This window comes from Portunus trituberculatus, chromosome 41 (assembly GCF_017591435.1).
Source record: "Portunus trituberculatus isolate SZX2019 chromosome 41, ASM1759143v1, whole genome shotgun sequence".
Lineage (NCBI taxonomy): Eukaryota > Metazoa > Arthropoda > Malacostraca > Decapoda > Portunidae > Portunus > Portunus trituberculatus.
The window spans coordinates 5,220,495-5,234,392 of record NC_059295.1 but is presented as its reverse complement, the minus strand read 5'-3'; the positions used below and the strand labels follow the sequence as shown (position 1 = coordinate 5,234,392).

Genomic DNA, 13,898 nt, shown 5'->3' with positions numbered 1-13,898 from the left:
AAGTAATATGTAATGCAGTTAAAAAAAAATGGGGGGGAGAGGAAGAGATAACAGGCTCCAAGGGTGGTCAAGTTGAAGTCAGTACAGGCAACCCCCACTTAACGAAGGGGTTACGTTCCTAAAAAAAACCTTCGTTAAGCGAAACTTCGTTAAGCGAACCAATTACAACAAGTTTAACCCCTGACTTGAACTTCCATTGAGAGTAAACAAAGCAAGAGTGCAGCATAGTACAGTGAAAGGTTTAATGAAAGTAAAAATTATGAAGTTAAACATTTAGACAGTTTAATTTAAAACTAAGTCATTATAATGTACACTAATGTATGTATGTAACTTTATAATGTTGATGACCTTAGATTTATGAAGGGAGGGAGAGTGGAGCAGGAAATACACTAGCTGGCAAGCTGTGGAATGTAAACAAAGGGCGAGCATCATTGTACCGCATACAAAACTTATGTACCACATTTCCACAAGGCTTTCCATTTTATCCATTACAGAGTCATGAGTTCAGGTGGTTCTTTTAGCTTACACCAGCCTTCTTAATAGAGTCTGCTGACTTGAAAATAGTAGAGACAGTAGATGGAGTCAAGATGGTGGGAAGCAATGCTATTAGTTTTCTTGCCTCTCTCATGTCTGTGAATAATATCCAGCTTCACTTCCAGAGTAAGAGACTTCCTGGTCTTCTTAGCAATACTAGGCGACATTGCAGGGAGTTTTGGTGGTAAGTTGAGCGAGGGAAGGTGAGCTGCTGGCGACACTGCTATTGTTTTGAACAGGGGGAGTAAGTGGTGCACGTTTTGTCCACCAGAGGCGCTAGTATATTCAAAAGCCTGTCGGCTTGCATGATACGACGGGCTTTCAGACTTGGAAAAAATTATGTGGATAAAACTTTGTTAAAGCGAGTTTTGTATTCGTTAAACGAGCAGATGGTAGTAAAATGAAACCTTCGTTGTAGCAAAATTTTGTTGTATGAACCTTCGTTAAGTGGGGGTTGCCTGTACTGTGAGTGGTGGGGAGGTGCGGCGTGGATGATGTCATCACCCCTGCTACCCCGCACTGGGCCCTCTCAGATGACATGAGCAGATACCGTATCTGTGAATTTTTCTTACCGTATATCAAATTGAGGGTAGTAATTTCCAAATACCGTAACTGTGAATTTACTGGATAAAGAACTATCATATAACGAGGACTTACTGTACTTATAAATCAGGTAATTCGTTCCAATCTTAGCCAAATCTCAAGTTTATAGGGACCAACCTCCAGCCTAGATCCCTTCAAAACATCACTATAACCTCTAAAAGCACTAACTTAAGACTAAATCATTACTATTAAAGGCTTCATTTATATCTAACTATTTTTGTTAAACACATTAGGGTGCTGTACAGTACATTTTTGGAAATAAAAACACTTGCAGTGGTCTCGCAGTACTTGTCCCTGTTCTTCCAAATTGTTGATAATGTTGATCTAGGGACATCTATTTGCGCTGCAACGAGACTGTGAGCTTTACCTGCCTCACACTTTCTTATAAGCTCAAGCTTATCTTTGAAAGGCAGGAAATTGTGTTTCTTAGGGCTGGGGCTGGAGGTGGCTTTCCGTCGTATTGAGTCAGACGAAATGCACCGTTTTCCTCTAGCATTAATCTTTAGTCATATTAAGATCTATGGTTTCTAATTAACACTTTTATACTAAAATTAATTTTTGTGTTAATTGGAATGATGTTATAATCTCAAATCAATAATAGAATATTGATAAATAGATGTAAATATATTTGCATATATATATTTTTTGTCCTAGCCTAACAGTGAAAAGTTTGTTTGTTTACATTTGTCTGGGACTGTGACTTTCCAAAGCAGAACTTCCAAGGAACAACTGGCCAATATGAGCAGCTCTGTTGTTTATGAGTGGACAAAGCTGTCTGAAGTGTTTCTCATAGGGAGCATTAAAGGCCAAAAATAGCAACGAAAAACTAGCAACGGCTTGTTGGGGGTGAAGGGGCAGCCATGTTTGCTTACAGTTGACAAACACGAGAAAGGCAGAAGCGAGCTTGTGTGTAACGACCAACACACAACGACCAGTGTCGACAAAGGTTGACAGACTTCAAAGAGTTGACAGAAAAGTGCTAGTATGACGCTGCCTTAAGCGACGACACTGGGTAGCATCGGTTTACACTTCTGCCTGGCGAATTTGCGGCGAATTTGGAGTGGCGGCAGATTTCACCAGATGGGTGGCACGCGAGATATGAATGTCAAATTGGCGAGTCAGTCGGTTGAACCTTGAGGATTGGGTATTAATTAACTGAGTTCGAATTGGCGATAATTCGAACTGCGAACAGTTGAATCATGAGGATACGGTATCAGAACAGTACAGTGGTGGCTGCAAGAAGGGAGATGACAGAGCTTTGTATACGACCAAATGTGCGGCCGTTTGATTACTAGATATTTTCACCACTAATAAGCCTTTGGTGTTAATGTAAGTTTATAAATGAAAACTACAGCTAGAATGCAGGAGAAAGTTATTCTGATGACCGCGGCAGCACAAGTCACAACTGGCAGAAGGGGTTGGGGAATGCCAGTGAGCCTTTGTTTACAAACACGTGTGTGGATGTTTGACTATTAGGTATTTCTTTGAGTATTAAATAGAAATTTTGCATTCAAGTATTGAAAAGTTTGAGTATTTAGACCAGGGGTTCTCAACCTTTTTCTCGTCAAGAACCCTCTGAGTTATAAGACCATCTACCCGAACCCTCAGTGATTTGACATCGAGCAAAATGTTAATTTAGTGACTAACACTAAATCAATAGGCAAAGGTATTCTGGAAAGATTGTATCATTAAATCAGCCACCTAAGTACCCCTGGAAATCTTCTTGTGAACCCCTGGGGGTTCGCGAACCCCAGATTGAGAACCCATGATTTAGACATTTGAGCATTGAGTCTCCACTGTATATATATACACTTTTAATTATGCAAGAGGGGAAGTTGGTGAAAGCCAACAAAAAATATAAAAAAAGGCCCACTTGAGTGCCAGTTCCCTTGAAGATCAATAGATTTAGCCAAAAGTCTGGGACAAATATCTAAATGTCTTGTATATGTAGAGAGAGAGAGAGAGAGAGAGAGAGAGAGAGAGAGAGAGAGAGAGAGAGAGAGAGAGAGAGAGAGAGAGAGAGAGAGGCCTTCACCTTAGGTAATGCACATTTTTAAGCATCTCACATAAAGTGGTTCCGTAATGCATAATCTTTTCTTGACATGATAGGTTAACTACAGCACTAAAATAGCTAATTCTAATTTTATTCCTTTTTCATGAGACAGCAAAACAGAGTAACACACATATTGGGCTTAAAGGTGAAGAACAATTCAACTAAAAGACATAGAGAAAAGCAATTTCTTGAGAAAAGGCACTCGTAAGTGAAATAAACTGAGTCTATAAGCAAGCATGACCTTAAAAAGTAATATTAACTACAATACAAGAAGAAACAAGGTAGCAAAGTCTTCATCTTAATCCCATACAGTAAAGCTACGAAAGCACAATATTATATATCAAAAACTCCACATACCATAAATAGATCATACATCTCAGTTCCAGCCTTTTGCCCCAACAGGGACCTAAAACTCTCCATTGCAGCAACTTCACGCTGGTGCTTGTCCTCATCAGAAACCCCACAGTGTGGCGTCAGGTCTCCTACAGTGCTCTCAGCCATGTCATGCACAAGGGACATTTTCATCACTCTAGAATTAAAAATAGAGCATTAATCATATTGTCTGTGAGATGGGTCGAAAGTAGGTTGACCTATTAGATTTTTTTCCAATTAAAACAAATTCTACACAGGAGTGTGTTTTACGAAATTATTCTTTCTGTCAAATAAAATTTGATGAGCAATAACCATGCAACATGAAAAACAGCAAAAAAAGTTTGTCTAATATATATATTCTATACATTTCTTTTGATCACTCATGAAACTCATGATTACAGATGAAAATCAGTGATTAATTCATTCACTGCTGACTGCCACTTCCATGTTAGCTGTACAATAGAATTTGATGTACAGGCAACCCTCGCTTAACGAAGGGGTTACGTTCCTAAAAAACCCTTCGTTAAGAGAAACTTTGTTAAGCAAACCGATTAAAACAAGTTTAACCCCTAACTTGAACTTCCATTGAGAGTAAACAAAATGAGAGTGCATCATAGTACAGTAATACTCCGCTTAATGAAGGTTCGTCTAACGAATTTCTGGTTTAACGTACTATATAAAGTTAGACCAAAAAGTCCGCATAACATACAACCACATCCGTTTTAGCGAATTTTCTGGTTTTGAATTTGCCAGGTGAGGGACCGAACGCAACACTTTCGCTGTGATTGGCTGGCTCTCCGCCTCTGTCTCTAGCGCTCCTGGAGCTGGATCCAAGATTCTTTAACAATGTCAGAGCAACCTCCTGCTGCGAAATGGCTTCCATGAACGCTTGGAGGGACGGTGACAAGGTTGCTATCAGGTTGCTCTGAGGTTGCTGGGAACACCACCTCTGGAGGTGGTGTTACTGTCTTATATATGCATTTATGTTCACAAAACAACATTTCTATTAGCTTCTTACAAACCTTGCCCCCAAGAAAGGATTGTTTTGTAATGCATAAAGTAAAATCTTACATGGAATACCAAAAAATAAAACAGAGATGAGATCGGCCACAGACAAAGCAGAGACTCACGGTGACTTGGCCGGTTCTTTTTCTTCTTGTGACCCTTTTAGCCTCCATGTTGTCTTTCACCACGATATTGAATTTATGTTTCCACTTCTCTATTGCCTGCTATAATGGATATAATATCTTAGTATTCATATATGCTCATGCCAGGAGGATAACCTCGACTCTGTGACACTGAGTGTTAGTGAATTACTAATGAAATACCGTAGTATTTCATAAATACTGCGGCATTTCATTAGTAATTCACTATCACTCAGTGCCACAGAGTCGAGGTTATCCTCCTGGCATGAGCGTATATGAATACTAAGATATGATATCCATTATAGCAGGCAATAGAGGAGTGGAAACAAATTTAATATCGTGGTGAAAGACAACACGCCAGACTAAAAGGGTCACAAGAAGAAGAAGAAGTGGCCGAGTCGCCGTGAGTCTCCGCTTTGTCTGTGGCCGATCTTATCTCTGCTTTATTTTTTGGTATTCCATGTAAGATTTCACTTTATGCATTACAAAACAATCCTTTCCTGGGGGAAAGGTTTGTAAAAAGCTAACAGAAAAATATATAATTTTTTTTTAACCCATGTGGTATGTTGGGGACCAGCCCAAATCACCCCCCCCGTATTTCCATTATTTCCTATGGGAAAATTACATCCGCTTAACGAATTTCTGCTCTACGAACAGCTTTGACATCTCCTATCCCGTTCGTTAAGCTGAGTATTCCTGTAATATGAAAGGTTTAATGAAAGTAAAAATTATAAAGTTAAACATTTAGGCAGTTTAATTTAAGTCATTATAATGTACACTAATGTATGTATGTACGTAACTCTATAATATTGATGATATTAACTTTATGCAGGGAAGAGGAGTGGAAAGACACTAACCAGCAACCTGTGGAATGTAAACAAAGGGTGCATCATTGTATCACATACAAAACTTATGTACCACATTTCCACAAGGGTTTCCATTTTATTCATTGTAGAGTCATGAGTTCAGGTGGTTCTTTTAGCTTGCAAGGAAGATACGGTCTCACCAGCCTTCTTAATAGAGTCTGCTGACTTGAAAATAGTAGAGACAGTAGATGGAGTCAAGATGGTGGCGAGCAATGCTATTAGTTTTCTCGCCTCTTGTGTCTGTGAATAATATCCAGCTTCACTTCAAGAGTAAGAGACTTCCTGGTCTTCTTAGCAATGCTAGGTGACATTGCAGGGCATTTTGGTGGTAAGTTGAGCGAGGGAAGACGAGCTGCTGCTGACGCTGTTATTGTTTTGAGCAGGGGGAGTGAGATGTGCACGTGTTGTCCACGAAAGGTGCTGGCGTATTCAAAAGCCAGTCGGCTTGTGTGATACGGCAGTGCTTTCAAACTTGGAAAAAAATTACCTGGATAAAACTTTGTTAAAGCGAGTTTGGTGTTCGTTAAACAAGCAGATGGTAACAAAATGAAACCTTCATTGTAGCGAAATTTCGTTGTGTGAACCTTCGTTAAGCGGGGGTTGCCTGTATATATTTGTGTTTGTGTTATTCACCACAGTCACCTGGTCACCCAGTCAGTCTTTCCCCTACAGAAAGAGCTCAAAGCTCATACTGACTGATCTTCAGGTAGGACAAACAGTTCTGAAACTCATTAATTATTTCACTCATTTCCTTAGCTGTTTAATGTCTTCCCTCATTTAATTATTTTTTCTATTGTTTCTTTATTCTTCATCCTACCATTTATAAATTTGTAGAAAAGCTTGTGTTCATCATTGCTTTTTTGCACCACAGATTTCTCAAAGTTTCTTTCTTTCTCTCTCCTTAGTCTAATATATTCATTTTTTGCATCTTTATACTGCTATCTATTGTTTTCATTTCTCTGCTTTTTTTAGTTTCTTACAAGCTTTATCTTTTTCCCTTTTAGCTTCTATACATTTGGCAATGTACCAAGCTTGTATACTTTTCTTTACTCTATAGATAGGTATATATTTCCTCACTCCTTCATTATATTTCTGTAGGAATATTTCATATTTCCCCTGTATTGTCCTTCCATTTATAATGTTCTTCCATTCAATATCAGCAAAAAATTTTTTACTTTTCAAAATCTGCTCTTATATAATTTAATCTCTTTTGTAGTCTTCACTGTATTTGTTGTGATCCGAGCTGCTGCATTACGGTGCACATATTCTCTAGCTACTGGTTATAAACAGTCAAAGGTTTTTTCTACCTCTAATTAACTAAAATAATATTTATATACAACATGTTTGATACGGTGCTGACAAATGACAATCACAACTCTTTCTGTCGCCTTCTCCACTGCAAATCATTACAATTTCTCTTACAACCATACATAAAAATTACTTTAATCTTGTATACGAATGCAACAACATAACTTGCCACTGAACATAATTGTCTTGTGCAATAATTCACTTTCTCTCTTCATATATATATTCTCATATCAGAACAGATTCTACCTCAACATTCTCCACTATATCCTCATAACATTATTACAATATCTGAACACTGTGCTTTATTTCTCAGTAAATCTCATATGTAGTAATTACAACATTCCCCCAACCAGTTACCTGTATATAAGAATTACCTTTACTTGGTACGTAAATACAAGCAACCAACGTAACACACTACTAAATATATTACCATACACATATAGCTACCTTACTCCATTCATGAAAATGACACCGTAACACACCACCAAATATGATGAAAAATCTTGATATTTCCACACAAGTAACTTCACTCAGCAAATCTCTTTCTCTTGGTAACCATACATAAGAACTACATTAACTTCATACACAATATGCACAAGTAAATATGTTCTGTGACTTATTCATCAGAGCAACACACATGCACATACGTACATAGATCCTTTACTCATAAACGAAAATGCAAGTATATAACAGCATAATTTTTTTATCCAAGTACATGCACATAAACAAATATACTAAAAGTAATACCTAAACATCCTATTATGATTACTCCTCCTTTCTAAATTATCTCAGAAACTGCATTGCAACTTCTAGCTCAACTTACTGTTTATATGAAGTACAAAATGATCATGCCTCCTCAGCTACACAGCCGAGGCGGCCACACTCAGGGGTTGTCCTCCCTTCCTTCTTCCTCTCTCATCTCTCTCTGCCCCATACCTCTCCAACCTTCCTTCAGAGAATTCAGGGGGGATCAGACTTGACCTACAATAACATGCCCATCAAAGTATCATTCACCAGTCAAGTGAAAATCCACGTGTGTGGAACCAACATGTTTGTCCCAAGATGTTTACTGACTATCCTGGGCTGGGTAATTAAAATAGTTTTCCTTTTGACCTTCCACCCTAGCTCCTAATCCCTTTCATGGCCGGGTGTGACAGCACGCTGCATATTGGCAAACTATCATATATCCGTGTTTCCTTCATTTCTGTTTCTTTATATATTATATTGTGATGTAGGCATCCAACATATTTTAGCCCTTCCTCTTCCTGAATTTCCAACACTAATGTTACATGATCACTTCTTCCCATTGGACTAAGATATTGTATGCTGGAAAGGGGCCTAGGCTTCTTTGTGAATACTGGGTCAATCAATGATGGTTCTTCTTCCCCTCTGTACCGTATTGATTCTTCCACCCACTGATCCAGTGTATTCACCATAGTCAACTGTAACACCTCCTCACTCCACGATCCAGTGTTACCCATTACTTTCATCTCTCTCCAGTTTACTCTTTTACAGTTAAAATCTCATACTAATAGTATTTTTCCATCTATTCTTATCATATTATCAAGGCACTTAATCACCTCTTTGTGCATTTCCTTATGTTCCTCAGTTCTCCATGTATTTGTCTTAGGAGGCACATATGTAACTATGATTTTCCTTTTTTTTCAGCTCCTCTGTCTTCATTGTTACTCTCATTACTTACACCATATTGCACTTCCTCCATCCATATATCACAAACCATTATTAGCACTCCTTCTCCCCCTTTTCCGTTCCTGTCTCTTCTCCAGCTATTATATCCCTCTTCTTTAAAGCTAACATGGATCTACTCCTTTAGTTTTTTCTAAGCACATTACATCCAATATTTTTTTCCTTCAAATAATCTCTAACCTCGAACACACTGAATAACAACTTATCTATATTAGTATAAGTCACTCTTAATTTCTTGCCTCTTCCATGACCTCCTTCCGAAGATACCACTTCTTCAGTCTCATATCTAGAACCCTCCGGTAAAAAATTTTTTTCTCAACCTTCGTCCTTTTCTTGTTTTTTTTTCCTTACCTTCATTTCTTAGCACTTTCTCCTTTTTCTTTCATATTTCTTTTATATATATACCCTTAAATTCAGCCAGTTTCCCTTTTCTTGTCATAATTTCCTCCACCGCCAACTGCGATCTCATTCTCACTTTCATTGGTCTCTTATTCCCTTCACTAAACCTTTCCAACCTAATGACTTCCTCCACTTCCTGGTCCAACCTCTGTGTGCTGTCTTGGACCTACTTGATAATAGTTTTGGCATATTCTCTCTCTTTTCACTCATGAACTTGTTTGGATTTTTTTTTCTTTCATCCCAAAAACTAAGAAACATTTCCTCTTATCCACTGTATCCCTCACTAGATATTCCTTCTCCTTAATTACTTCTATAACAGTGTCCTTTGTCTGTTCTTGTATTTTTTTCCTTACTACCTCTGAAAATTTCACCTTTTCTTCTTACCGTTCTTATTTCCATGCATTCCATAATTTTTCCAATTTGCTTTCACCCATTCCATTCTCTACTTTATCCTCCCCATTCTATTTTTTTTTCTGTATGCTCCTTAAGGATTCTTCATGGTCACAACATGTAGCCTTTAGTATATCGTTTTGTTTCTTTATCTCTTACATCTCCTCCTTCATCTCTTGATTAATTTCTCTTACTAAAATTTCTCTAATCTCACTTTTAGTTCAGTGTTTTCTGTTATCAACTTATCTCTTGTTTTTCCATCATACTTGACATCACTTCCTTCATATATCTTATCTCCCTTTCCATGTTTATCAGCTTCCTTTTATTACCTCTTTTCTCTCTAAATCCAGAAAAATACTTGCCCATGTTTATCATCACTCAGTCTCTTTAGGCCAATTGGTGTTTCAATAAACCTTTGATTTTCAAAACATGGTGTTTGTTTTGGTCCTGTATGTCTGGCACCACCACCTAGTTCTGCCTCTCCCTCCATATTCCTTTCTATATGATACCCAAATCTTGTTAATTTGGGAGACAGGAGAACCCTATGGCCCCCTTCTCCCCTGTACATATGGTCTAGGTCAGGTTCCAATGCCTGCTGGATTGCTTCCCAAGGGAGCTGTTTTTGCATGTGTGTGTGTGTGTGTGTGTGTCTGTGTGTGTGTGTGTGTGTGTGTATTCACCTAGTTGTAATTTTACAGGGCCTGGGTATCATACTCGTGTGGCCCCGTCTCCATATCTACACACATCCAACTTTCCTTTAAAGCTATGCACACTCCTCGCTGACACCACCTCCTCACTCAAACTATTCCACACCTCCACACATCTCTGTGGGAAACTATATTTCTTCACATCCTTCAAGCATATTCCCTTGGCTATCTTTTTACTATGCGATCTCGTAGTTCTATTTAAATTTTCCTCTCTCAACATCATTTGTTCATTATCCACTTCATCCAAACCATTCAACAGTTTATAAACCTGTATTAAATCTCCTCTTTCTCTTCTTTGTTCCAAGGTAAGCAAATTCTTTTCTTTTAATCTCTCCTAATAGGTCATTTCTGCCAATTCCGGTACCATTTTTGTTGCCATTCTCTGCAATCTCTCCAACTTCCTTATATGCTTCTTTTTATAAGGGGACCAAACCACCCCAGCATATTCCAATCTTGGTCTAATTACTGTACTAATTAATTTCTTCATCATATCTTTATCCATATAATGAAAGGCTAATCCAATATTTCTAATCAACTTATATGTTTCTCCAAACATCTTGTCAATATGAGCCTCAAACTGTCCATGGTCTTGTATTATCACTCCCAAATCCTTTTCCTTTTCCACCTTTTTCAACACTACTCCTTCACCCATCTTGTATGACCCTCTTGGCCGTCTTCCACTCTTCCCCATCTCCATTACATGACTTTTGCTCAGATTAAATTCCATCTCCCACCTCTTGCTCCACTCCCAAATCCTATCCAGATCTGCCTGTAAAATTTCACAATCTTCTTCACTCTTCACATACCTACACAACTTCGCATCATCCGCAAACAAATTAATATAACTGTTTACTCCCTCTGGCATATCATTAATATAGACAAGGAAAAGTATTGGTGCCAGCACTGAACCCTGTGGGACTCCACTCTCCACCACCAACCAGTCCGACTTTGCATCCCTTATTACCGTTCTCATCTCCCTCCATCTCAAGTAGTTTTCCATCCACTTTAACACTTTTCCCTTCAGTCCTCCATAAATCTCTAATTTCCATAGCAGTCTCATGTGCGGTACCTTGTCAAAAGATTTTTTAAAATCCAAATATACACAGTCCATCCATCCCTCTCTCTCTTGTATTTTGTCAATCACTCTTGAATAAAAGCTCAGTAGATTTGTTACACATGACCTCCCTTTCCTAAAGCCAAATTGATGCTCCGATAATAACTTATGATCCTCCAGGAACAGTATCCAATATTTCTTTATCACCCTCTCACAAATTTTACCGACCACACTTGTTAAGGACACAGGTCTACAGTTAAGAGGCTCTTCTTTACTGCCTCCCTTATAAATGGCCACCACTTCAGCTCTTTTCCACTCTACCGGTACTTCCCCGGTTTCTAATGAGTACCTTATAATATCATATAATGGATCTATCAATTCTTCTCTACATTCCTTCAATAATTTGCCTGAAACTTCATCTGGTCCCATTGCTTTATCTTCTTTAAGTTCCTCCAACATTTTATATAACTCCTTTTTAGGTATCTTAATGTCATCCATGTACAGTTGCGGCCTGTAAACTCTTTGCCAGTCTTAGCCCATATATTTTCCAGTAGCGATATCTGGCAGATCCACACCAGGTGAAGGTTTCTGGTTCCCTTGGATTGGTTAAACTCCCTCAAAAACTAAGCCTTAAAGCTCCACCCACTTAACCCTCCCCTCCTGGTCCATGCCCTGTCCCTACCCATGACCTCAGAATGTCACCACCCCATTGTGTGTGTGTGTGTGTGTGTGTGTGTATTTACCTAATTGTATTTACCTAATTGTAACATACGGGAAAAGAGCTATGCTCGTGTTGTCCCGTCTCCATATCTATTAATGTCCAGCTTTTTCTTAAAATCATGAATATTCCTTGCGTTGACCACTTCCACGTCTAAACTATTCCATGCTTCCACCCTTCTATGAGGGAAGCTATATTTTTTCACATCTCTCCTATAAGTGGCCATTTTAGTTTTTCCCATGCCCTCTCGACATTCTTTCATTCCACATACACAGATCTTCCCTATCCATTTTTTCCATGCCAATCATCACTCTGTATATTGCTATCAGGTCTCCCCTTTCTCTTCTGTTTTCCAGGGTCGGAAGTTGCATTCTTTTCAGTCTGTCTTCATAAGTCAAATCTCTTAAGTCAGGCACCATTTTGTTGCAGCCCTCTGTACTTTCTCTAGTTTCCTTATGTGTTTCTTTAAGTTCGAGCCCACTGTATTGTTGCATATTCAAGCCTCGGTCTTATCATTGCAGTAATTATTTTCTTCATCATTTCTTCATCTAAATATCTGAACGCCACTCTTATGTTCCTCAATAAGTTCAATACTTCTCCAATTATTTTGTTTATATGTCTCTCTGGCGATAGGTCATTGGTAATTGTCACCCCAAGGTCTTTTTCTTCATGACTGGTTTTATGTCTTCATTTCCTATCTTGTACATACTCCTGATTCTTCTTTCACTCTTGCCAAACTCTATTTTCTTGCATTTTGTCGTGTTGAACTCCATTTGCCATGTACAGCTCCATTTCCATATTCTGTCCAAGTCTTCCTGGAGTAGTTCGCAATCTTTGTCACATCTCACTTTTCTTAACAATTTTGCATCGTCTGCAAATAGGCTCACATAACTGGACACCCCATCCACCATGTCATTTATGTAGACCGCGAACATTACTGGTGCCAACACTGATCCCTGTGGAACTCCACTCTCCACCAAGCCCCATTCTGATGGTCTGTCCTTAATTATTGTTCTCATTTCTCTTCCTACCAAAAGTCTTCCATCCATTTTAGTAAACTGCCATGCACTCCTCCTACCATTTCAAGTTTCCAGATCAGTCTCCGTGTGGTACCTTATCAAAGGCCTTTTTTAAATCCAGATATATTCCATCAGCCCAACCATCTCTTTCCTGTATTACATCTATCACCCTCGAATAGTAACATATCAGGTTTGTCGTGCATGAACGCCCTTTTCTAAAACCAAATTGACACTCACAAAGTATGTCATTTTTCTCCAAGAAGTCTGTCCATCTATTCTTCACCACCCTCTCACACATCTTAGCTACCACACTTGTAAGTGACACTGGTCTATAGTTCAATGGGTCTCTCTTGTTACCTGATTTATAGATTGGGACAATGTTAGCTCTTTTCCAGTCTTGGGGCACTACACCTTCCCTTAATGAGGCATCAATTACTTCACAAACTTTTTCTGCCAGTTGCTCCTGCATTCTCTTAAAATCCATCCTGATACCCCATCAGGTCCCACAGCTTTTCTCACTTCTAAACTCCCCATCATATTCTTGATCTCCTCCACAGTTACTTGAAACTCCTTCATAATCCCTTTCTGTTCCATTACCAGTGGTTTGTCAAAAGCAGTCTCCTTTGTGAATACCTTCCGAAAGCATCCATTCATAGCCTCTGCCATTTCCTGGGATCTTCACTGCATACTCCATTTACTTCTAAACTTTCAATACTTTCTCTATTTTTGATGTTGTTGTTCACATGTCTGTAAAAAGCCTTGGTTGGTCTTTACATTTATCAATTATATCCTTTTCTTGTTTCTTTCTTTCTTCTCTTCTAATCAACACATATTCATTTCTTGCTCTTTTGTAACTTTCCCACTGCTTAATCCGTCTTTTCCTTCTCCACCTCTTCCATGCATCCTCTTTTCTTGTTCTAGCCTTTTCACATCTATCGTTAAACCAGTCCTGCTTTCCAACTTCTCTATGTTGTCTTATTGGTACAAATTTTTCTCACCTTCTTTGTATATTTTTATAAATTC

General features: G+C 38.6%; 1 protein-coding gene across 3 annotated transcripts in view; it reads right to left on the bottom strand.

The window, feature by feature from the left end:
* The window catches only part of LOC123516419 (5'-deoxynucleotidase HDDC2-like), a 116,661-nt gene that overhangs the window by 26,915 nt on the left and 75,848 nt on the right, over window positions 1–13,898 (bottom strand). For all 3 annotated transcript variants that reach the window (XM_045275685.1, XM_045275684.1, XM_045275686.1), the window contains one exon: window positions 3,548–3,719. In XM_045275685.1, the coding sequence (XP_045131620.1) occupies window positions 3,548–3,719 (172 nt within the window). The remainder of the gene's footprint in view (window positions 1–3,547; window positions 3,720–13,898) is intronic.